General features: G+C 39.3%; 1 protein-coding gene across 5 annotated transcripts in view; it reads right to left on the bottom strand.

The window, feature by feature from the left end:
- The window catches only part of ptpra (protein tyrosine phosphatase receptor type A), a 184,624-nt gene that overhangs the window by 5,845 nt on the left and 152,311 nt on the right, over nucleotides 1–26,468 (bottom strand). For all 5 annotated transcript variants that reach the window (XM_052035031.1, XM_052035039.1, XM_052035022.1 and 2 more), the window contains 10 exons: nucleotides 25,696–25,815; nucleotides 23,058–23,224; nucleotides 19,141–19,276; nucleotides 18,259–18,408; nucleotides 14,531–14,624; nucleotides 13,108–13,184; nucleotides 8,852–8,986; nucleotides 7,914–8,039; nucleotides 6,498–6,649; nucleotides 918–1,053 (listed from right to left, as the gene is read on the bottom strand). In XM_052035031.1, coding sequence (XP_051890991.1) covers nucleotides 918–1,053; nucleotides 6,498–6,649; nucleotides 7,914–8,039; nucleotides 8,852–8,986; nucleotides 13,108–13,184; nucleotides 14,531–14,624; nucleotides 18,259–18,408; nucleotides 19,141–19,276; nucleotides 23,058–23,224; nucleotides 25,696–25,815 — 1,293 coding nt within the window. The remainder of the gene's footprint in view (nucleotides 1–917; nucleotides 1,054–6,497; nucleotides 6,650–7,913; nucleotides 8,040–8,851; nucleotides 8,987–13,107; nucleotides 13,185–14,530; nucleotides 14,625–18,258; nucleotides 18,409–19,140; nucleotides 19,277–23,057; nucleotides 23,225–25,695; nucleotides 25,816–26,468) is intronic.

Raw genomic sequence — 26,468 nt, 5'->3', positions numbered from 1 at the left:
TATGAGGGGATAAATGGCAGATAGAGCTTAATCAAGCCGAGTGTGAGGTATTGTACTTTGGGAGATCAAATGTATAGTGGCAGTACACAGTTAATGGCAGGACCCTTAACAGTGTTGATGTACAGAAGGATCTTGCGGTCTAAGTCCATAGCTCCCTGAAAGTGGCTGCACAAGTTGATAGAGTAGTAAAGAAGGCATATGACATGCTTACCTTTATTAGTCAAGGCTCTGAGTTCAAGATTCAGGAAGTTATGTTGCACCTTTATAAAACTCTGGTTATGCCACATCTGGAATATTGCATTCAATTCTGGTTGCCCCATTACAGGAAGGATGTGGAGGCTTTGGAGAGGGTACACACAAGATTTACCAGGATGCTGCCTGGATTAGGAGGACATGTGCTATGAGGAGAGGCTGGACAAATTTGGGGTGTTTTCTCTGGAGCGGCGGAGGCTGAGGGGAAACCTGATAGAAGTTTATAAGATTATGAGGGACATGGGTAGAGTACACAGCTGGTATCTTTTTCCCAGGGTCGAAATGTCTAATACTAGAGGGCAAGGTGAGAGGGGTAAGTTCAAAGGAGATGTGCGGGGCAAGTTTTTTTTAAAAACACAGAAAGAGGTGGGTGCCTGGAATGCATTGCCAGGGGTGATAGTGGAGACAAATGCAATAGAGGCACTTATGAGGCTCTTAAATAGGCACATGGATATGCAGAGAATGGAAGAATATGGATTTGTGTAGGCAGAAGGGATAGTTTAGTTACGCTATTAATTACTAGTTCAATTAGTTCAGCACAATATCATGGGCCGAGAGGCCTGTTCCTGTGCTGTACTGTTCTATGTTGTGTGTACTAAACCTAGACATACTTTCAGTTTCTGAGTGGATCATACCATCACTGTTGCTTAGTTCACAGCACTTACCAGTGTCTGGACCATATGTGGTCTCTGTAGCCGTAGACTCTTTACTGTCTGAAATACATCCAGGATACCCTCAGCTTTCACTCTTTCCAAAACAGTACTCAGGGCACAGAAAGTTCCTGTCCTTCCAGCTCCAGCACTGTGAGAATATGATGTTTGCACAATAAATTTGGAAAGATAAAAATGACAAATACTGACTTAAAATGGAAGGTGCATGCCCTATTCAGTTTGATGCCTGCCAAAGCCTCTAACTTCTCTTTGTGCATTTCCACAAGTACGCAGCTCACTGTTAATTACCTATTACAGTACATACAATGTACCAGAAATTATTGATGTATGATTTAAACTGACGTTAAACCATTCTCTCTTATTTGGGACTTCTAGCTGTCTTTTTGGTGGGTGTGTATGTTTCTGCCTCTCCTTTTGTTTTTTTTGTGCTCCTTCTTGGGTATTCCTGCTTTGTCTCTTGACCTTTATTTTACTTGACATATTCCAGATGATTTGACATAGTGGAATAGTTATAGGCCTCACTTAATGAGGTGCTTGCTAAGCAAGTATGGCTCTAAGCATCTCCCTTCACTCACCCATATGATTTTATAGCAGGAGTAGCCCACTCAGCTCCTCAGGCCTGCTATGCCATTTAGTAAGGCGACTGCTGATCTGACTGAAACCTCGACTCTGTATTTGCATTGGCAACTTTCCACCTTCTTGAATATCAGGAAGGTTTCTACCTTGACCTTAAAAATATTCAAAGACTCTGCTTCCACCACCCTTTGAGAAAGAGTCCCAAAGACTCATAGCCCTCTTCAATAGGTGACCCCTTTCTTTAAACACAGACCTCTAGTTCTAGATTCTCCTACATCCTCTCAAGACCCCTCAGAACATAAGGACATAAGACATAGGACATAGGAGCAGGAGTAGGCCACCTGGTCCATTGAGCCTGTTCTGCCATTCAATAAGATCATGGCTGATTTGGCTGTGGACTCAGATCCACCTACCTGTCTTTTCCCCGTAACCCTTAACTCCTCTACTATGCAAAAATCTATCTAACTGTGTCTTAAATATATTTAATGAGGTAGCCTCTACTGCTTCCCTGGGCAGAGAATTCCACAGATTCACTACTCTCTGGGAAAAGCAGTTTCTCCTCATCTCCACCCTAAATCTATTCCCCCAGAATCTTGAGGCTATGTCCCCTAGTTCTAGTCTCACCTACCAGTGGAAACAACATTTCTGCCTCTATCTTATCTGTCCCTTTCATAATTTTACATGTTTCTATAAGATCCCCTCTCATTCTTCTGAATTCCAGCAAGTATAGTTCCAGGTGACTCAATCTCTCCTCATAGGCTAACCCCCTCATCTCCAGAATCAACCTGGTAAACCTCCTCTGCACCGCCTCCAAAGCCAGTATATCCTTCAAGTAAGGAGACCAGAACTGCATGTAGTATGCCAGATGCAGCCTCAGCAGTACCCTGTACAATTGCAGCATAACGTCCCTGCTCTTAAATTCAATCCCTCTAGCAATGAAGGCCAACATTCCATTTGCCTTCTTGATAACCTGTTGCACCTGCAAACCAACCTTTTGGTTCATGCACAAGCACCCCCAAGTCCCTCTGTGCAACAGCATGCTGCAATCTTTCACCATTTAAATAATAATCTGATCTTCTATTTTTCCTTGCAAAGTGGCTGACCTCGCATTTACCAACATTTACTCCATCTGTCAGACCCTTGCCCACTCACTTAACCTATCTATATCTCTCTGCAGACTCTCCGCATCCTCTGCGCAATTTGCTTTTCCACTCAACTTAGTGTCATCAGCAAACTTAGATACGCTGCACTCGGTCCCCTCTTCCAAATCGTTAATGTATATCCTGAACAGTTGCGGGCCCAGCACCGACCCCTGCGGCAACCTGCTCACCACTGATTGCCAACCAGAGGAACACCCATTTATCCCAACTCTCTGCCTTCCATTGGTTAACCAATCCTCTATCCATGCTAATACATTATCCCCAACTCCATGCATCATCATCTTATGGATAAGTCTTTTATGTGGCACCTTATCGAACACCTTCCAGAAATCCAAGTATACAACATCCACCTGTTTCCCCTCTATCCAATGCGCTCATTACATTCTCAAAGAGCTCCAGTAAGTTTGTCAAACGGGACCTGCTCTTGCTGTGTCTGCCTGATGGAACCACTTCTATCCAGATGTCTTGCTATCTCTTCCAAATGATAGCATCAAGCATTTTCTCGACTACAGATGTTAAGCTAACTGGCCTACAGTTACCTGCCTTTTGCCTACATCCTTTTTTAAACAGTGGCATGACATTTGCTGTCTTTCAATTGACCGGGACCTGTCCAGGGTCCAGAGAATTTTGGTAATTTATCACAAATGCCTCTACTATAACTTCAGCCATTTCTTTTAGTACCCTGGGATGCATCCCATCAGGACCATCCCATCACTACCTTTAGGCCCACTAGTTTGCTCATCACTACTTCTTTAGTGAAAGCGACTGTATCGAGGTCTTCACCTCCCATCACATCCATAACATCTCTCTTTGGCATATTAGACGTGTCCTCCACTGTGAAGACCAACACAAAATAGTCATTCAAAGCCTCGACCATTTCCACATTACCTAATATTAATTTGCCCTCATCATCTTGCAAGGGACCTACGTTCACTTTAGCCACCCTTTTCCACTTTATATAATTATAAAAACTTTTACCATCTGTTTTTATATTTTGTGCTAGTTTACTTTCATAATTGATCTTCCTTTTCCTTGTTGCTTGCTTAGTGGTTCTTTGTTGCTTTTTAAAGTCTTCCCAGTCTTCCAGTTTCCCACTACTCTAGGCGACTTTGCATGCATGAGCTTTTAGCTTGATGCTTTCTTTTATTACCTTAGTTATCCAAGGTTGGCTCTGCCCACCCTTAATGTCCTTGCTTTTAACTGGAATATACTTTTGTTGAGCACCATGAAAAATCTCTTTGAAAGTCTTCCACTGTTCCTCAACTATCCCAACATATAGCCTGTGTTTCCAGTCTACGCTAGCCAACTCCTTCTGTTGTAGTCTCCCTTGTTTAGGCATAATACACAGGTTTTAGATCAAACTATTGCATCCTCTATTTGTATGAGAAATTCAATCATACTATGATCACTCTTTCCAACAGGATCCCTAACTACAAGATTGTTAATTTTACCTGTCTCGTTGCACAGGACCAGATCTGAGATAGCATTTTCCCTTGTAGGTTCACCAACATGCTGTTCAAGAAAGCTATCACGGATGCATTCTATGAAGTCCTCCTCAAGACTGCCTCAACCAACTTGATTCACCCAATCTATGTGGAAGTCCCTCATGACTGCTGTTCCATTCTTACATGTTCTCTGCATCAAATATTTCTTGGTTTATTGCCTATACCACTGTAATGTTATTATTAGGAGGCCTACAGACAACTCCCACTAGTGATTTTTCCTCCTTACTATTCCTAATCTCTACCCAGATTTATCCATTCTGCTCCTTCGATCTTATAGGACCTTATATATTTCAATCAAGTTGCCCATCACAGATACAAGCCTAGCCAATCCAACTTTTACTCATAAGACAATCTGTGCATTCCAGGTGTTAATCTAGTAACCTTTTGAACTGCTTCCAATACGTTAATGTCCTTCCTTTAGATGATCAGCACCATACACAGTAACTTAGATATGTTTTCACCAATGCCTGAAATAAATGAAACAAACTCTGCACTTTTGTATTCAATCTCCCCTGCAATAAATAACATTGTTCGCCTACTTAATTATGTACTATATATGTATTTTAGCCTTTTGTGAATTATGCACTAGGATACCCAGATCCCCTCACCATTTAGACAATAGGCTTCTTTCTTTTTCCTGCCAAAAGGTTAAATTCTAAATGTTCCCACTATATACTTCTCTTCACAACTTGCATTCCAACCTATCTTTGTGTTTTCAGCAAATTTAGCAACCATACTTGTGGTACTTTCATCCAAATCACTTATATAAATTGTAAAAAGTTGAGGCCTCTTCACTTGGACTTCCCACCCTTAAGACCTAAACAATGCACCTTTGATTCAGAATTTGAGTGCTAAAGGCAAGACTGAAATGTTCGCAACCAGGTTCAGCCAAAAGTGTCAAATAGATGATCCATCTTGGCTTACTCCTGAGATTTCTACCATCACAGAAGATGTCTTTGCATGATATCAAGAAATGGCTGAGAACAATTGACACAGCAAGAATATAGGACATGGCAACAACACAGCTGTACTACTGAAGATCTATGTTCTAGAACTGTGCCTCAAGGACAACTGTTCCAAGGACATCTAACTGACCATGGAGAATATTTCCTAGGAATGCCATAATTATTCCACTCCTGATCTCATCACAACCTTAGACCATATATGAAGTCCAGGGATGAATTGAGAGTGACTGCCCTCTATATCAAGGCAGCATTTAACTAACTGTGGTAAGAAGAAGACCTGGTAAAACAATGGACAGCAATGAGAAAACATTCCAAGGGTTGGAATCATACATTGCACAAAGATGGTAATGGATGACGAAAATTATCCCAGCACCAATTCATCACTGCAGGGTACTGTATTCACGAGATTGCAAGTGGGTTGTTCGCAAATGACTATAGAATGTTCAATTCCATTCACAACTCCTCAGCAAATGAAACAGTCCATGATTGACTGCAGTAAGACTTATACAATATTCAAGCATGGGCTGTTATGTGGAAAGTAACATTCACGCCAGAAAAATGCCTGACAATGACCATCTCCAACAATAGGGAATTTAACAGCTTACACCTCACATTCAATAAGTTTACTATCACCAAGTACCTCACCATCAACATCTTGCGAAGTTATTGTTGACCAGAAACTCAACTGGACCAGCCACATAAAAACGCAGGTCAGAAGCTGTGTATCCTGTGATGAGTTAGTCATTTCCTGACACTTTCCATAATCTGCATAGCACAAGTCAGGAGTGTGCTGGAATGCTCTCCACTTGCCTGGATGAATGAAGCTCCAACTCTCATAAACTCAAGACAAAGCAATAATCTTGAATTGTTACCCCATTCAACAACCTGAACACTCATTACCGGGCATTCAATGGCTTCACCACTGGCACAGGTAGTTTCAGTCAAAATATTCTAGATTTACTTGTCTAGGCAATTCTGACAGCAGCTTCCAAATCTGCAACTTCTATCACCAAGGTGGACAAGGGCTTCAGGCACATGAGTACACCAGCACCTGCATGTTTCCCTCATGGTCACACACTACTCTGACGTGGAACTAATGTTGCTGTTCCTTCATGGTAGCTGGATGGAAGGAAACTGTTACTCCTCTTTCACACCCAATGCTTCTCTCCCTCCCTCACCTCCAAGATGTCAGAAATTAGAAATACTCTCTCACAGATACAGGCAGTGACCATTAAATTGCAAATTCAAACATTTCAAACTGTGCTTTTGTACTCGGGAATGCACTTAGAATTCTCAACATGGCTGTAAAATCTTTAATTAAGTGAAAAATTGTGTCTATAGCATATTTTTAAGTTGCTTGTGGCTTACCTGCAATGCACAGTGATTGGATGGTTTCCTGACTGCTGCTGTTGTTTCTGCACTGCTGCAATCAGGTTGATCATTCCCTTTCCATCAGTAGGAATACCCACCTCAGGCCAACCATGGAAATGAAACTGCCTGATCTGACGAACTTTGTTTTCCTTGAGAGGAAGATAGACCACACTTTAATAGATCTTTTTATCTTTGTTGGGTAAACCATCCCAAAACCAGATGGCACTGTGGCATAGATAATAGAGCAGCTTTTGATCACAGCTCCAGTACCCAGGTTCAATCCTGCCCTCTGACACTGTCTGCATATCCTCCTTCTAACTGCATATCCCTGAGAGCTCCTGGTTTCTCCCACATTCCAAAGACATGAGGGTTAGTAGGTTAATTGGCCACTGTAAATTGACTCCAGGTGTGTGGTAGAATCTAAGGGGTAGGTGGGAATGTGGAGGAATAAAATGGGATTAGTGTAAATGGTTCCTTGATTGTTGGCACAATCTTGATGGACCAAAGGGCTTGTTTCTATACTGTGTTACCATATGATTCTTTATGATTCAAAAGCTACCAAGCATTTAGTTTCTTATATTGAAACATCTTTATGGATGAACACACAAAAATAACGGAATACAAAAAAAATGAAGGCATTCATCTATGGAACAGATTTCACATGAATTGACATTTTGCGATGCTGTTATTTACAGTTGTTCATATCTGTTTAGAATAGGCAGCAAATGACAGGGTGAGGTCATTGTGAATCTCAGTGATCAAAAGAACCAACACTGCACTCGTCAGCCAATGAAATTTAATGACCGAGAAATAAACTAAGGAAGGGCTAACATGAATTGAAGTGGATAAACTTAATGTCATATTAGATACAGAGAGCAATAGAGAACTGTGAAATAAGAGGGGGAAAAAGGAAGTGGAAAAGTAGGCAAAAACAAAATAAAACTCCAATAAATCACATTCTGAAGCAATGAGATAATTATATTTTTTTCCTGGGCGAGAGAGGTTGTTTGGCAGTGTTACAATTTACACATCAATAAAAGCATAGGTTACTGGGGCCTTATGGCACAAATTCTTGATCCTCTCCCCCAATAGAAAAAGACATAAAAAGAAATCACTTCTAAGAAGCTGAAAGACGTTAATAAGCCCATAATAAAAAAGCAAGAATTGAAGTTCATTCTAAAGGGATAGAATTGAAAAGCAGCATAGTAATGTTCAACTAGAGAGGTTCTTAAACAAGCAATAGAACAAAATAATGCAGTTTTACTGGCATTAATGCCCCAACCACTTAGAAGCAAAAGATCTTTATCCCAGTTTCTTCCTCTATCTTCCAAATCACTTCTGAACAGACTTCTGCTTTAATTTTATTATAAATCTGTTCTGGATATGGTGGCATAAAGTAACATTAAAGCTTACCCGTGTGTTAGTTACCAGCAGATCACGCACTGTGTAACTTTCACTTTCTTCTTCCTTTTTTATTTCAATTGCAATATCGCCATAGGAGACAGATCCTTCTGATGGCCAATACTGCGCACATTTCTCCTATAATGTAAAATGACATGATCCATTTAACCTAGCTTCTTGGCTTCTGTCCACAGAAAGACTAACTTTCACGTTTTTCCGTGCGCGCCCAGCCATCACACTAATGACTCTGTTACTACTGGTCTCAGTTAGAATGCAAAATTTGAATTTCTGCTTGCTAGTCTGAAACACTTGAAGTGTATCATTGGGTACGGGACAATGCCCAACCCCTGCTATTGAAAAGCAGACCACTCAAGGGCAAGAAAGGCCACTGAGACAACATTCTGAATGCCGGCAAATGAAGTGGAACAAAACATCACAGTAATTTACCACAGACATATTCACAGTGGATAAGGGAGCAGGTAAAGCTGAAAAGGGACATAAATATTCATATGACAATTCCCTTGCTTGATAGGAGTATTGCTAAAACAAGGATGCTGGAAATACTCAGGCATGTGTGCGATGAGAAACAGAGTCAACGTTTCAGGTCAGAGATCATTCATCAGAACTGAAAAGGAGACAAAAGCTTGTAAAGCTGCTGGGAGGGTTGGGGAGGGGAATGTCTCTGATAGGGTAAAACTGGGTAACCATGGGGACAAGCTGTAAACTAGATTATCTGGTCAGTGAGTAAATAGCAGTTTGAGGGTGAAAACATAGACAAAAGAATGTGGGGGTTGCAAAATGAAGAGTGCAGGAGAATAAGCCCAGCAGGTCAGTGAGGAGGATCACTATATTGTTATTGTTCTGGAAAAATCTAAAAAACACCATTTAAGAAACATAAGATTGTCAAATTATATGTTTTGACTTCAGTAGATCAATCCACGAGGACATACCTGGCCTCTTTCTTCCAATTCTGTTAACATAACAATGGAACAAGACTTCCACTCCCAAATCATTCTCCAGAAATCTTCTATTGTATGCTGAAGAGGTCCTTGGCTGGCTATGTATGAATCTTTCTGTCGATATCCCTAGGAACATAAATTAAGCAACTTTATAGAGTTTCCCCACATCCAAGGAATTTCAATTAAAAAGCAACTTCAATACCTCACTACTTAGAATTTCATTCAACATTCTTACCAACTATTCAGTCTGTAGGGTAAATCTAAATTAAAGGATTTGACCTGTAAAACTTAGTTGATGCAAAAATTGTTAAACCCTAAGTTATATACAAAATAACCATTTACATTTGTTTCCTTTGGAGTAGAGAAGGCCGAGGGGGAACCTGACAGGGGAGTACAAAATTATGAGCGACATAGACAGAAATGAAATAATAAAATTTTCCCCAATAGCAAAAGTATACATAGCCAGAGGTTTAAGGTACGATAGAAACAGAAACATAGAAAACCTACAGCACAATTCAGGCACTTCAGCCCACAAAGCTGTGCCGAACATGTCCCTACCTTAGAGACCCAATACCCTCTATTTTTCTCAGCTCCATGTACCCATCCAAAAGTCTCTTAAAAGACCCATTGTATCTGCCTCCACCACCGTTGCCGGTAGCCCATTCCACGCACTCACCACTCTTTGAGTAAAAAACTTACCCCTGACATCCCCCCATACCTACTCCCCAGCACCTTAAACTTATGTCCTCTTGTGGCAACCATTTCAGCCCTAGGAAAAAGCCTCTGACTATCCATCCAATCAATGCCTCTCATCATCTTATATACCTCTATCAGGTCCCCCTGATAGACGCAAGAGATTTGGATGGGATACAAGGAAGATATTTTTCACCCAGAGGATGGTTGGAGTTTGGAACTGTCTTAAGAGGATGGTAGAAGCAGAGACTCTCACAACATTAAGTATCCCAATAAGCACTTGAATCACCAAGGCATAGAAGGCTATGGACCAAGTACTGATAAATAGGGTTAGTACAGATGGGTGCTTGATGATCAGCACAGTCAGGGTGGGCCAAAGGGCCTGTTCTATGCTATAAGACTCTATATCTAACCAACCATCAAAAAAATCTCCACTGCTGCACTTCAAATATTGCTGATGGTAGAAAACACTTCATGATAACATTTTTGCAGACAAAATATGGTGTTGGAGACTTATTTCAATTCTTAAGCTTTCTTCGTGACAATTCAATTTAATTAAGTTTGCATAATTCCTTCATCAAGCATTCATAAACTCATGTTTGACGCTCAAGGCCAAAATCCGACATTTTTTGGGGCTAATACATCAGCAACATGTAGATATATTCAAGAAATAAAAATTCCCTTTCTAAAAACAACTGAAATTACTCTGACACATATTCTTATTTTCAATTATAAACTATTTTGGTGAATGGGTTACAAACTTTGCAAAGTTTATTTGTAATTTGTTGAAATATTTTCATAAGTGCATAGTAAAGCTTCATACATTTCCACATGCCGTTATTTATAAAAGGAGATTTAATAGGAGGATCCTGTGGGAATAATTTTCCCAAATAAACATGAGTTTGGCCTATAGGCTAATAGGACTGAGAAAACCTTCAACTGCCAATGGAATACAGGGCTGGGCATGAGCAAAAACAAAAATTAAAAGATTCCCACGATCTCCAATATTCTAGTGCAGCATCACTGGAAAATCTTTGAGCAAGCAGTTTCCAGCACAGGATGGATGCACGTTATACATCCCTGTAAATCCATCCAGTTACCTTGTGATGCTATATCACTAATTTCTCTAGCCACACCTCAATATTTGACATATAGAAAATGACCTCATGGCTCTTCTCCAAACTGTTTCTAGCCACATATTTTGCTATTTCAAGGGACAGAGTTTCTCTCTCTATTGGTGCCCAAAACTGAAGTATCATCTGAATTTCACGATGATATACTTAAAATCAGATACTCTTAATTTACCCAAAATTATGTTTCATTCTGCTTTAATAGATGGCTATTCCACAGAAAGGGTATGTTAAATATGAAATCCAACATTTCAAGATCTTTTCCAAGTTCTTCCTTTGTCGATTTGATGTCAATCACAGAGCATCTCATCCACTTTTTATCTAGTGCCTACTTAAACATGAACATGCTGAATTTCATATGCTACTGCTTTGTCAATTTACACACTTCACATGGCTATTTTTGAAGGTCTTTAGTTCCCTGAAAATTTCTTCATCAACAAGCTCAGGTGAGTATATTCTGTAAATTTAACCAACGTGTATGAGCTTGACACATGGCTGATGTAATTTAACACCAAAGTAAGGAGAGATGAATTTTGGTAGGAGGAATAATAGGATGCAGTAAAAACTAAATGATACTATTTTGAAGTATGTACAGGAATAGAGACACTACAGCTCTACAAATCTTTGAAAGTGGCAAAACAAATTGAAATAACCATTAAAAAAAACATATAGAACCACTGGGTTTATTGAAAAGCACAGAATACAAAAACAGTAATATTTCACTGGACTTTCATAAATGGCTTTAGAATTTCGATTAACTGTTGTGTCCAAGGAGACTGGAGAAGCCCATGTTGGCCTTTGAAACAGAGTAGCTTAAAGAGATACTTAATTCAGTTCCTAAAAATCAAGATAGGCTTTGATAAATAAGCAGAAATCATCCCCAGTGGCAAAAGGGGAGATGATCAGCTTGCACATATTGTGGTCCGGTGCAAAAAAGAGTGAAACAAAGAGAATTGTTTTGTGTAATGAGTAGTTACAATTTAGAATGCACTACCTAAAAGGTGGTAGAAGCAGTTTCAGTAACAGTCTTCAAAAATTAACTGGATTAATATCTAAAGGGGGAATAACTGATAGGGGAAAGAGCAGGAAAATCGGACTAATTAGATAGTTCTTTCAAAGAGGTACAACAGGTATTATTCTGCAACTCTATAAACTCAACAAGATAATTTATAACAGTTACCTTCCATACCTAAACTTGCAATAATCTATCAAGTCACAGATACATGTACCAACTCCTGTTTTGCTCTACTTTATGCAACAGACATGGTTCTACATTAAGCTTACAAGGTAGCCTGTCATGGTATACTCTATTCATCAATAAACCGATTTGAAGAAAATACCTTGTGTTACATTAACAATAATTACAGAAAGCATAGTTCATACTCAAAAAAGAGACACAAAAAAAGTTAAAGAGCTCAACATGTCATGATTAGATCAAAAGGTCATGACAGAATTACTTAGGAACTCTCTAAATTTATCTTCAAGAGAAGGTGATCTGATCAGCAGATGATTCATGGGCAGCAGTGATCAATTTAAAGTGATGGGCAAAGACAGGTGTGGGGATATGAGGTTTTCCTATAGAGAAATATAAATAATGACCATCTGGAACATTGTCTGTAAGGATGGTGGAAACAGCCAATCAGAATTTTTGAAAGGAAATGGATAGCACTTGAAGGATAATAAATTACAGGGCTGCAATAAAAGTGGGACCAAACAGATTGCAAAACATTGGACCTGGCATTAGGGGTACTATAAGAATGTAGGTTTTGATCTACAGAAGATGCGGTATGCTTATGGAAATTATCATAACACCATATAAAAAGAGAAAATCCTAAGATTTCATTCAGGAAAAAGCAATACCTAAATTCATACTCACTGCTTTCAGCTTTCAGATGAAAATAAGAGAGGAACTTTTTACTGTGAAAGCAGCAGAATTCTAGATTAATAGGATTTTAAATGAGTTTTTGTGCAAAACATAACAAAACGTCAAAGACACAAGAGACTGCAGATGCTGGAATCTGGAGCAACACACAATATGCTAGAGGAGCTCAGCGGATTGAGCATCATCTGTGGGGAGGGGAAAGAACTGATGACTTTTTAGGTCAAAACCCTGCACCAGGATGGGTTAATGAAAAAATTTCCTCTGGCCATTTTATTTCTGGGACATTCCTTTTCTGCATTGACCTGCAGTCATTAAGTAACATAGTTTCATTAATTAGTTATATTCATATTTGCTATTCTGATTGTTACTTTAAGATTTCAACTGAAAAATATAATCTGAATGAGCTAAAATGATTACATCCAAGTAATATTTTTGTTCTTGATTTTCAAAATAAACAGATAAACCCTAATGACTGTAATTAATTGAAAACTTGAATTTACCATTCTTAGAGATGCTCTAATAACTCTTTTCTAAACACTTACATCAATGAATGATGCATTTACATAATCTGTGTTCTCTTCACCTCTCTTTACAGGAATGATGACTCGGTTAAACTCATCTGCAACGACACAGTAAGAAAAATGTCCAATGTTATTGCAACATGCATTGAGTTCAACATAGTTCAATCAAAATAGATACTTATCATACAATTTTTCTTTTCATTAATTTTATTCCTTGTGGGGATGTAGGCCTGGGAGGGAGTGCTGATCCTTCCAGTCGATTTGGAGCATTTTGTGGAGACAGGATTGGTACCTTTCCAATGCCCTGAGGTGCCTCCTGTAAGCAGACCATGTCCTAGAAGCATACAGGAGATCAAAGTTCTTTTGTCTGGTAGACCAGATTTGAGATCTTCATCTTCCATACCATTTTCCTCAGCTGCCCTAAGTCTGTGTTGCCACACTATCATGGCAAAAGTTATCATTTGCCTTTGTTGAGAGGTGGCTCCCGAGATAAGGAATGTGGTCCATTTATTCCAGGATCTTGTTATGGACCTTTATTGCCCCAAGGGTGGGGGCTGGGAGAGAAAAGAGGGCAGAGTTGTGCAGCAGAGAAAGTTTGCTTTGCACATTTAGTCCAAGGCCCAAAAAACAAACTGCTGGAACTCAGCAGTTCAAGCAGCATCAAAAGTTTCTCCAGCAATTTGCTTTTTGCACCAGATTCCAGGATCTGATTGATTTTCAAGCAGATCCACAAATATATCAGTCAGCTAAAAATGACAGCACTGCTAATGCATGCTCAACAATGAAATGCTGAAATAAAACATATTCAGCATCTTTCAAGAGGAAAAAGGAGTTAATATTTCAGATCAATGACCTGGCCACAGAATTGGGAGAAAGTTAGAAATAATAATTTTAAATTGTAGAGAAAGCTGGGGTACGGCAGTGGAGCGGCCACGGCAGTGAAGAACATGAGGTAAGGTCTACAAAGAAGTGAAAGGCAGGAAAATTTAAATGACAAAATGGGTGATGGCATAATCCAAAAGCAAATACTGCTGATATTAAAAATGTGAAATAGATTAGAAAAAGGATTTTGGATGTATATGTAACTAATAAAGATATCTTGACTCAGTATTGTCTTGGTTTGTAAGTCTATCAATGCAGTTTTTAAGGTCTTCGAAAGGTTTTCTTGGGGCAGTGTTCCACATTATTACCAACCTTAGCTTAAGCGATCTTTGATATCAGTTCTGATGTTAAGGTTCTGCTCCTTTACTCTGGACTGTTGCAACAGAAGAAATATTTTCTATCTATGCAATCAAATCATCTAAACAATCAAAAAATCACCACTTAACCTTCCATACCTAGGCAATGCACTTTCAACCATATTAACATTTCAAGTTTTCATGTAACTCAAATCTTCTAAATTGAAGCACAAAGAATATTCAACTTGATTATGAAAACTTCTTACATGGGATGATCTGAAGAACTCTGTTTTTCTTCATGTTGGCTGGCAAATTACCTGTCCTCATCTTATCATTCTGAATTTTGATCGAAGTCAACTTCTAAGGAGGATAATAACCAAATCAAGTTTGTGCTGAATAATAGCCATCATAGATTTTAAAATTTGCATTAAACAACATGCAAAATAAATTTCAGTGAGATAATTGTTGACATAAATTATCCTGTTCTTACAGGGCTTGACAGAGTGGATGTATGAACGGTTCCCTTGGTTAGGTTGTCTGAAACAGGGGTTACAGTCTCAAAATAAGGAATTGGCCATTTAGGATAGAGATAGAAGAAATTTCTACCTCAAGGAAGGAAAGTTTTGGAATTCTTGACTCAAGAGGGTTGTGGAGCTCAGTTGCTAAGTATATTCAAGAATAAGATCAATGAATTTTTTTAGGTATTAAGGGAATCAGGCATATGAAGATAGTGCAGGAAGGTGGTGTGGATATAAAAGATCAGCCATGATCTTACTGAGTCACAGAGCAGGCACAAGTGACTGAATGCTTTACTCTGCTTTTATTTTTTTATGTTCTTAAAGAATTTCCTGTTGGTCACCATCAGTCAGAAGACAAGTTCCATATCATGCAATTCCAAATGTCAGCTTTGTTCCTTTTAAGAGAGTCTAACAGTTGTCAACTAAATATTGATATTGGCTGTCTAAGTGTTCTTCAGGTTAAAGTTGGTGCCTGCTCTTCATAGATTTATTTTTACGAAACTGACAATACAAGCCACAATTTGTTTAAATATTGTGTTTTAAACATGATAGCAACATTTTCAGTACATAATTAAGTTAGAAAACATCTTTTTTCTATTACATCTGTTAAAAGTTTGAATTTTCCAGTAGTAATGTTAAACAACCACAAACATTCACCATCATTGCAATGTAAAACTGACAGAAACTTTGGGATTTCCATGTACGTGCGGTCAAAAATGACTTTAGTCAGTGATTCAGCTCTCCTTCACAGGCTGTGCCTTTTTATGCAACCTTCTCCAGGGTTTGTGGCATTAAGGATTACACATTAGCTAAAACTTGGAGACAAATGGGTCACTTTTAGAGTGGCAATCTGCAACTAGTGGGTTCTACAAATATCAATGCTGGGCCTCAGATAACAAGTCACAGAGATTGCCATGTCTTCCACTGACCCCAATTTCTAACCACGAGCATATCTCATAGAGTCATACAGCATGGAAACAGGTCTTTCAGCCCAACTTGGCCATGCTGACCAAGCTACCTTCCTGAGCTATTCCCATTTGCCTGCATTTGGCTCCAAACCTTTCCTATTCACGTACCCGTCTAAATACCTTTTATATGTTATAATTGTATCCGCCTCTACCACTTCTTCTGGCAGCTTGTTCCATATACCCACCACACTTTGTGTGAAAAATTTTCCACTCAGGTCCCCTTTAAATCTTTCCCCTCTCACAAACCTATACCCTCTGGTTTTAGACACCCCAACCCTGAGAAAAAGGCTGATTATCCACTTATCTGTGTCCGACATGATTTTATAAACCTCTAAAAGTCACCCCTCTGCCTCCTTCCCTCCAGAGAAAACAGTCGCAGCCTATCCAGTCTCTCCTTATAACTCAAGCCCCCCAGTCATGGCAACGTCCTTGTGAATCTTTCCTTCCTCTCTAGCTTCATCACAACCAGACAATATTCCAGGTATGGTCCATCAATGTTCTATACAGCTGTAACATGACATCCCAACTCCTATATTCAATGCCCATCAGTTGTCGCCGCTTTCAGAGAATTCAAATGCTCATCTAGACACCTGTTAAATGCTGTTAGCAACTCTGCTTGCACTACTCTCTCCGACATTGTATTCCAGGCACTCAGCAATATCCAGGGAAAACAGACCTATCCTCTCCAGTCTCTCCATTCAACCAAAACTCTCCAGGCAATATCCTGGTGAATCCCTTTTGCACCCTCTCCAGCATTATCACATATCTTCAAGACCACAGTCTTCTACCAAGCTGCCCCTGTTGAACCACGTGGCCTCCAATAATCTAGATTCATGGCAAGACCCTGGAAATTATGAACAACTTCTTCATCTTGAGAGCTGCCTCTCAGCAAAGATAGATTATAGGTGATAAAATTAACTACAGTCTTCCAATGCATTGGCATAGCCTTTGGTTGACTGAGATATAAGGTGTTTAGTGCAAGATCTCAGAACTGGCACAAAACTCAGGGAAACAGTGATCACTGCCCTCTTATGTGCTTCTGCAGCAGGCATCTCAAGGCACTGGAAAAATACCACCAATGCCGTCTCCACAAAATCCTCCAAATTTATTATAAGGATAAGTGAACCAATTTCAACGTCCACTCCCAAGACAACATCTGTAGCACTAAAGTCCTAGTTACTCTCAGTCAGTTACATTGGGTTAGCCATGTCATTTACATACCAGAAACCAGGGACCCAAAACAGGCACTCTGTTCTAAGCTCTATTGTGGGAGGAAATTGCTAAGCAGACAGAGAAAAAAATTCAAGGATGTTCTCAAACCTTCCTTGAAGAAATCAACATCTCCACCAACTCTTGAGAACCTCTGGCCCATGACCACTCAAAGTAGAGAAGGTGCTTTTGGGACAATATTGAGATGCTTGATGCATGCATTGGGAGCACATGAAAGTTAAACTGGTCTCTACTTACTCAACATATCCTTTCTTTCCTTTTTAAAGCAACACATTGTTAATAGATATCCATTCTTCTGGCATAACCCCTGTATAAAATCTCATTGCCAAAGCTCCAAAAAAGATGCCATAGCCTCTATAATTTCTTTCCTTGCTTCTTTTGACAGCCTGGTCATTTATCCACTTTCAAAGATGTTAAACCCATGAATACTTCCTTTTTTCACTTTATTTATCCCATCCAAGATTTCACACTCTTCTTCCTTAACTACAAGATTGGTACCATCTTCCAGATAGTCTATTTTCCAGAGGTTGACCATAAGGAGCAAAGTATTCATTATAAATCCTATTAATCAGCTCTGCCTCACTACCTTTTTGGTCTTTTGTAGGCACTATTCTTTCAGTAGGAACAAGGGGAATTCATTATGGCACATTGAGATAAAATAGACAAAGAAATACTGTTTACATTAGCTGATGACACAAGGACCCAGGGACAATATTTCAAGATTTTAGGCAAAAGATGCAGGAGAATGTGATGAAGAGCTTTTTCGTTTATACAGAAAGTGGTAATGACCTGAAACCCACTGCCCGTAAAAATGGCAGTAATGGAAATGATCAATGATTTTAAAAGGACAGGCACCCAAGGGAAATAAACTTGCAAGACTGACTGTATTGCTTGACTGAGAGTCATTGTGGACTCAATAAGCCCAAATAGCTTCCTCCTATGCTGTAATAACTCTATGACTCAAGAGAATAACAGCTAAACTATTAGTGTTGATCACAAGAGGCTTTAGCATGTTGATTGCCATAGCAATATTCTGCTGTATTCCAGCAAGATTTGAGTATGATGGCTTACTTCACATTCAGGGCTGCCAGCTTTCTGGCATTTCAATTGTTTGCAAGGAGGCATTTTGTTCTGCCCAGGTTTTACCATGTCAGACTTCTCTTTTAGAAATAAAGGTTAGGAAAAAAATAAAAGTGGTATTAAAAGACCAAGTTTTTTTTAAAAAATGCTCCCAAACTGGTCTCATTTACGAAATGGGCAAATGTTTCAATTTCTTACCTTGAATTCTTCCTCCAGACCATTGCAGCCTGATCCAGATACTCTGTTGTAGAGCTTTTGCAAGTGGCTTTCAAGTGAAGTCACTTCCAGTTCTGTGTCCCCATATAAATAGTGTTCCAATAGTGCTTGATATATAAATACATACTGCATCTACAAAATAACAAACAAAGTTGACCAACACTTGCCAAATATGCAAAAACAGATGATTGATATTGGCATTTGGCAACATCACTGAATCTCCTATTGAACTGATCAATAATGACTCAACTCCAAGCCCAGCTTCCTCGTCAAATCCAGTTCAATACCAAATGCAGTTTCATCCACCTCCAAAACTAGTCTCTGCACCTGCTGCTGAACGATGTCTTCTTTACCTTGACTTAAAATTCTCCAAAGCTCCTAAACCAACCTCTCTGCATAAACCATTCACTAGCAATTCATCTGAAACCTTGCAGTGAACGTGTGTACTTCCACCTAGTCCCATAAAATTATTAAGCTCTCCGAAATATCAGTATCATCAAAATACCTTTTCTTGTTTTTACTCTCTCCATGGTCTTTCTTATCTGACTAATGGATCTTTCACTTGCATCAAATGTAAGTCCTCCTTTACAAAATCTGTTAATACTGGGTTCCCTCTGCTTCACCTAAAGCTGCAACTGAATAGTCACTACATTTTTCTTTTGAATTCAACCATCCAATTCTCTGCCCTGCTCCAAATCTGGGTTTTGAATAAAACTTGGATTTTCTGCTCTAACTGCTCCATTACCCTCTTCTTTTCCCCCGATAGCCCTGCCTCCATATTATGAACTCGCCACATACGGGATTCTACATAATTCAAATTATTGAGGGAACACTAATTAACTAGAACACGATCTTCAGACTTACATCCGTCTGAACCATTTGACACCTCTGAGCTCGAATCCGTGACACAAATCCAAAAACGTCCACCTTCCTCTCTGCATGCATCATATCCAGCATGGCATCGATAACAATGAAAGTGCCTGTTCGACCAACACCAGCACTGAAAATTGCAAAACATTTTTAACATGGAAAATTATGTGAAAGAGCAATTAAAAAAAATCTTTAAAGGCTTCAGAATGAATGGCTCTAAAGTTATTGCCCATTCCTAGTCATCCTGAGGCTTGGATTGCTAAACACTTCAAAAACAGTTAAGCATCACATATACAGGCTAGAATGGGTAAAGATGATAGATTTTCTGATCCTGAAGGACAATAGTCACCTTGTATTCTCTTTTGCACCAACATAACAGCTTCATGGTCACTTTTATTTCTCACTTCAATGTCATATACCCTAAAATAAGTGCATGCTTTTTATGAGCACCAGACTCAGAATATAACCTTGGCCTACGCAAGATTCAGTGCAAATACTTGCTTTCTATGGTTCTACAAATTATTTCTGATTTTGATTAGAGCTGTTTAAGTGCTGTGGCTATGATGGAAACTGATGTGAAGAAACAGACAACTATCAGAAATGTATTCAAGAGATAATGTATTCAAGACCAAATCTTCAAGCACTGCTTTAAACATTTATGTTAAGTATGCAATATCGTCAGGCTCCACAAGGCGGATCCTTTAACCTGAACAACTTTCTGTTGAAGATTTTTAAAACTCTTATGACAAAAAAGTGCTGGCTCAAGGTTGAAAACCAAATGTGCTAATAAAAAGCCTTTCATTGAAAATGCACAACTTGTTCTTGCTCAGAAATGAAAAGTTACAAAAAATTTGGTTCAAATTTCCACCCTCCCTTGGTTCAGACTTTTTACTTCTCTTTGTTTCTGGAAATTATGAGTCCACCAATACCTTAAGCCCAAGAAATCATATAACTACCTTAATTACACTTCCTCGCATCTTGCCTCTTGGAGGGACTATGCTCCATTCTCCTAATTTGTTCATTTCAGTTGCATCTATTCTGACAATGCCAACTTCCATACAAGTGGTTCTAGTGTGTTCTCCCTTATCCACAACCAACTCCTCTCCACCCTGGTTGATAGGATTCCAGACCCACACTTTCAGCCACTCAGTGTTGAAAAGTTTAATTGACATGTTACTTTGGAGAGATGGGGGCAGCAAGCAAAAGCTTTCTAAGCTTCCACTACCCTTTGTGAAAAAGTGTATCCTGATTTCCCTTATGCCCCAGATCAAGACTCCCCCACCAAAGAAGTGTTTTCTATCTGATGGAATAATTTTAAATACCTTGATCAGATCAATGCTCAACTCCAAATCATGCAAGGATAAGACATTCTGCCATCATAATTTACCGACTTACACGGTATCATCCTTATGAATCAACATTGTATTTTGTCTCAGAGCACAAGCAGCATTCCAACTTGAGCTCAAGCGCTCAGCCATTGTTTTCTTAATTACACATTCCAGTGACTTTCTGACATATAGCTAACCTCCATTTGAAGCAGTAGTTCATCTACACTTCTTCCAAATCTGTGTACTGCCATCACCACTGACCAGATGGTCCTGTCTATATTGGAGAAATCAAAGACATACTGGGGGACTGCTTTATAGATCACCTCTGTTCAGCCTGGAAGGGTGACCTTAAGCTTCCAGTTGATTTCACTTTTAATTCTTCAGCTACCTCTGAACTCTGTCCTTGGCTTCATGCACCGTTGTCACACAAACTCAGGGAACTGCATATACTTTGGACCAAGTATCTAAGTCATGGTACAAGACTGTAAAAGTCTGAGGCCCAAAAATAATCCTTGTGGTATCTCACTAGTTATTGATGAGTAACCAGCAAGTGACCCCTGTACTCCTAGGAGGCTAAAGAAATTCTGCATGTCCCCTTTGACCTCACCAATTTTTATCGAAGTACCATAGAAAGCGTCCTATCCGGTTGCATCATGGCTTGGTATGGCAACTGCTCTGCCCGTGACCGCAAGAAACTACAGAGAGTTGTGGACACAGCCCAGCACATCACAGAAACCAGCATTCCCTCCATGGACTCTGTCAATCCTTCTCGCTGCCTTGGTAGAGCAGCCAACATAATCAAAGACCCCACCCATCCCAGACATTTTCTCATCCTTTGCTGTTTTTAACTGCTCTTCCAGTCTGCTGGAATTTCCTTGTATCATTCAAGATTTTTTTTAGCTTGATACCATTGCCTAGCACGTTGACCAATGTTGCTTAATTGCATAAATGAGGTTCTTGCACTTTAGTTTGTATGAATTAACCGTTTAAAAGAGCATATCTCACTATTTTTATCCATTAAGTTTAGCCCAATTTATTACAGACAATTTATTTCTAATTATAGAATCGTACAGCACAGAAGCAGGCCCACCTTGTCCATGTCAACCGTGATGCTCATCTGTGATAATCCCATTAGGCCCATATCGCTCTCCATCTTGCCTATCCAAGTACCTGTCCAAACACCTATTAAATATTGTAATTGCTTCTGCCTCCACTACCTTCTCTGGCAGTTCATTCCAGATACTCACCTCTCAGTGTGTGAAAAACGTAGCCCTCAGATCTCCTTTAAGTTTCTCCCTTCTCACCTTCAACTTGTGCTAGCTTCCCTTGGGAAAGAAGATTCTGATCACCTATCCTATCCATGACCCTCATAATTTTACAGATGTCTATAAGGTCACCCCTCAGCCTTGCACAATCCAATGACAATAAACCGAGCCTATCTAAACTCTCCTTATAACTACAGTCCTCCATTCCAGGCAACATCCTGATGAATCTCTTCTGCACTCTCTCTATTGCTACCATATCCTTCCTGTTCTAACCTATGTTTTGTACAACTGCAGCATGGCGACTCGACTCTTATACTGAATGCCTTGGCTTATGAAGGGAAGCATACCAAATGCCTTTTTCACTATTCTATCCAGCTGTGTTGCCACTTTCAGAGAGCTGAGAACTCGCACCCTAAGGTCTCTCTATACATCAACACTCCTAAGGTCATTTACACCTTGTGTCCTACCAGAATTTGACTTCTGAAAGTGCATTACCTCACACGTCTAGATTAAATTACATTAGCCACCACTCCACCCAACTTCCCAGCTGATCTATGTCCTTCAGACAACCTTCTTCACTATCTACAACTCCACCAATTTTCATATTGTCTGCAAACCTACTAAACAATCCACCTGCATTCTTATCCAAGTCATTTATATTTATTTAGAACATGACAATCCTTTTAAATTTAGCCTTAGTTAAATTTAAATTTTCCATTATTCCTCAAATTCAATCCAATTAGAAAACCTTCCTTAGATTGTAAGCCAACTCTTGTCCACCACTTATTACTAGTACAACCTATTTTCTTGTTGCCTCTAAAATGACATCCAAGAAAAGTTTCCCTAATACATTCTAAAAACTCTTTGCATTTACAACACAAACTATTTTGCTACTCCTGGTCAATATACAAGTTAAAACTCATAACGTTGTTTTTGCTGTTCACTTGATCTCTGAATTAACATGCATCTTAATGATACATTATTATCAAGCCTCCAATCAACACCTACCAGCATATTCCAATTTTTGTTGTTCCTTTGTTCATCTTTATGGAAATACTACTGCAAATAATTTTCTCAGTTTTCTTATCCTTTGTTACACACAATAGTTAAATTCCATTGATGCACAAGTTGTAACTAGATATGCAAAGTTACAAAATCATAACCTTCAATATGAATATCTACTTTTAACTCTTCTGTTTTAATTTCATTTCAGTTCTGTTTCATGCACAGAACTCTTGTAAGGGTAACTGCTCCCTTACCTTCATTTTGTTTACACCATTAAAAAAAATACCAAATGATGTATTTAAGATATACTGACCTGCAATGCACAACAATTGCACCTGCAAAGGATGGATTGCAAGTTTTCACCTTCTTTAGAAATTTTAGCATGCCAATTGGAGTAAACGGAACTCCAAAATCAGGCCAACTGGTAAAGTGGAACTGAGTAACTAGCCTCTGAGGTTTCTTATTCATTACATCCCCTACCTGTAGAGATAAAAGGAAAAATGAATTAGTAAAATTTACTGTAAAGTAATTGAGGCCACTCCACTAAAAAACCTTCCCCACAATGATGAGCACAATACAAAAAAGTGCTCAAAGTACATCAACCTTTGAGAGATAATCTTTTGCTTACTACAATTCATTCAACTAGAATAAAAACAATTACATTATTTCCATTTAACTGAGCATAGTGATCTCAAATTGCCTCCAGCACACTACTGAGAAAAAGCATCTTTGATCACTCCTGGTATATTGTTTCCCATGTGCTTTCTCATGCAGAGATCTCTCAGGCAGAAATATTTTAAACGTCCTTAGCTATGGGTGAGGAACTAGAGGACTGGAGGACAGCTAACGTTGTTCTGTTGTTCAAGAAAGGCTCTAAGAATAAGCTGGGAAATAATAGGCCAGTGAGCCTGACATCAGTCGTGGGTAAATTATTGGAAGGAATAAGTATTTGGATAGACAGGGCCTGATTAGGGATCATCAACATGGCTTTGTGTGTGGTAGGTCATGCCTAACCAATTTTATAGAGTTTTTCAAGGAGGTTACCAAGAAGGTCGATGAGGAAAAGGTGGTGGACGTTGTCTACGTGGACTTTAGCAAGGCCTTTGACAAAGTCCCGCATGGGAGGTTGGTCCAGAAAGTTAAGTCACTTGGCATTCAGGATGAAGTAGCCAATTGGATTCAACATTGGCTTAGCAGGAGAAGCCAGAGAGTGGTAGTAGATGGTCGTCTCATTGACTGGAGGCCTGTGACTAGTGGTATGCTGCAGGGATTGGTGCTGGGTCCGTTGTTGTTTATTGTCTATATTAATGATTAAGATGATAATGTGGTAAATTTGCAGAAGACACCAAGATTGGGGATATAATGGACAGCGAGGAAGGCTATCAAAGCTTGCAGCGTGATCTTGACCAGCTAGGAAAATGGGTTGAAAAACGGAAGATGGAACTTAAAGTAGAAAAGTGTGAGGTGTTGCACTTTGGGAGGACAAACAGGGTAAGAATTACACAGTGAATGGTAGGGCTTTGAGGTGTGCAGTAGAACAAAGGGACCTGGGAATACAGATCCATAGTTCCTTGAAAGTGACGTCACAGGTAGATCGGATTGTAAAGAGAGCTTTTGGCACTTTGGCATTCATAAATCAGGGCATTGAGCACAGGAGTTGGGATGTTATGTTGAAGTTGTATAAGACATTGGTGAGGCCGAGTTTAGAGTATTGTGTGCAGTTCTGGTCAACTACCTACAGGAAAGATATCAATAAGCTTGAAAGAGCGCAGAAAAAACTTACAAGGATGTTGCTGGGACTTGAGGACCTGAGTTATAGGGAAAGGTTGAATAGGTTAAGACTTTATTTCCTGGAGCGCAGGAGAATGCAGGGAGATCTTAGAGAGGTATACAAAATTATGAGGGGTATGGATAGGGTGAATGCATGCAGGCTTTTTCCCCTAAAGTTGGGTGAGACTAGAACTAGAGGACATAGGTTTAGGGTGAAAGATGAAATATTTAAGGGGAATCTGAGGGGAAACTTCTTCCCGCAGAGAGTGGTGCGAGTGTGGAACGAGCTGCCAGCGGAAATGGTAGATGTGGGTTCAATTGTAACATTTAAGAGAGGTTTGGATACGTACATGGATGGGATGGATTTGGAGGGATATAGTCTGGATGCAGGTAGATGGGATTAGGCAGAAGATTAGCTTGGCATGGACTAGGTGGGCCGAAGGTCCTTTTTCTGTGCTGTAGTACTCTATGATTTTATGTTTTAAAGCATAAGAATTAGCAGCAGGAGAATGTCATCTGGTCCTCCATGCCTGCGCTGCCATTCATCAAGATCATTAATTCTCAGGATGTGATTATTAGTCCCAAGGCCAGTTCATTCTTGGCTGCTGCAATCACAGTGGGACCTGAATGGATCTCTTCATGTTAATACTTCAGGCATATGGATTTTTAGCCTAGTAACTTAAAGTTTACACTATTGTACCCTCATCCAACTGAAATGGATAAAAATATGACAGAATACACGATGGAAATTTCCAGAAATTTTCAACAACAAAGTGCTTTCTATTGCCAGTGGATTTAAGGTAATAATCAAAAGAAATGGTACACGAGTAGGTAGATGGTAGATAGGTTTCCCCAAATGTAATGATATGGAGTCTTGTGGTAAGGATAGTGGAGTGAGACAAACTGTTGCTCGTTCAAAGAGCTGGCTCCAGCATGCTCTTCTATAATGATTTTTGATTCCATTAGATGAAAGAATAGCCAAGTGAAGTCACTGCTGAAGGGTAGTTTGAATTAATCTAGCTTTGTGTCAAAGCAATTTTTCATGAATTTTACATATTATATAACGTTAACTTGAAGCACAAATACCAAATCAAAAATGAAATGAAACATTAAAAATAATTTAACTTAATTTTCAAATATTGGCATTGCACAACCAAACTTAGAAATCAAGAAGTTCTTACTTGTTGAATACAGAACTTGCGAATTGTGTAATCCACCAGCACCATCATGTCTTCCACAGAAACTCGAATGTTGCCATATGTCCAACAACCCTGGTCTGGCCAGTACTGGGCACATTTGCACTGCAACACAAATCAGAGCACTTAGTGTTCAGATGATTTATTCTCAGAGCAAAAGGTGTGGTATCACTTCAACCATTGCTGAAAAAGCTGCACGTGAGACAGGTACTTATGATTAAGGCCAGGGTCAAGAGACAGCAAGGTGACGAAGGATATGCATGAACAGTCAAAGTCTGCTTCAGGGCAGGAAAAAATACAGAAAGTAGTCAAATGCATGTTAGAACATTATCTATGTTATTCTGCAGCTTGGTGTCTAGTTTTCTTTCATTTGCCAGTTTTCTGAATTTTGCATAATTAATACAAATGTATTAATATTACCAGAGCAAAAACAAACAGAACTCCAACAAAAATAGTCCAATTATTGAACACTATCAAGTGACCACTGCTAAAAAGTACATGCACAGATAGGACCAACCTCAAGTCCTTTAAAGCAGAATATCCCAATGGAACTGAATGTGGAGATGTAAAAATGAGCACTTCCAATAAGCTTTAAATACCAACTTTGACAATGGAGCTTACATCACAGCAGCTATCAAATGAGGAGAATGAAAAAGGAAAAATCAACCAAAAATTAGAACATTCTTGTACTATTCTGTCTTTGCTGTACAATTTTAAAGAGAAGTTCCAAACAACAATCATCAATAGGTTCAGGGTGT

This window comes from Pristis pectinata, chromosome 2 (genome assembly GCF_009764475.1).
Source record: "Pristis pectinata isolate sPriPec2 chromosome 2, sPriPec2.1.pri, whole genome shotgun sequence".
Lineage (NCBI taxonomy): Eukaryota > Metazoa > Chordata > Chondrichthyes > Rhinopristiformes > Pristidae > Pristis > Pristis pectinata.
The sequence above is the reverse complement of the archived record's forward strand: the minus strand, read 5'-3'. Positions and strand labels throughout refer to the sequence as shown.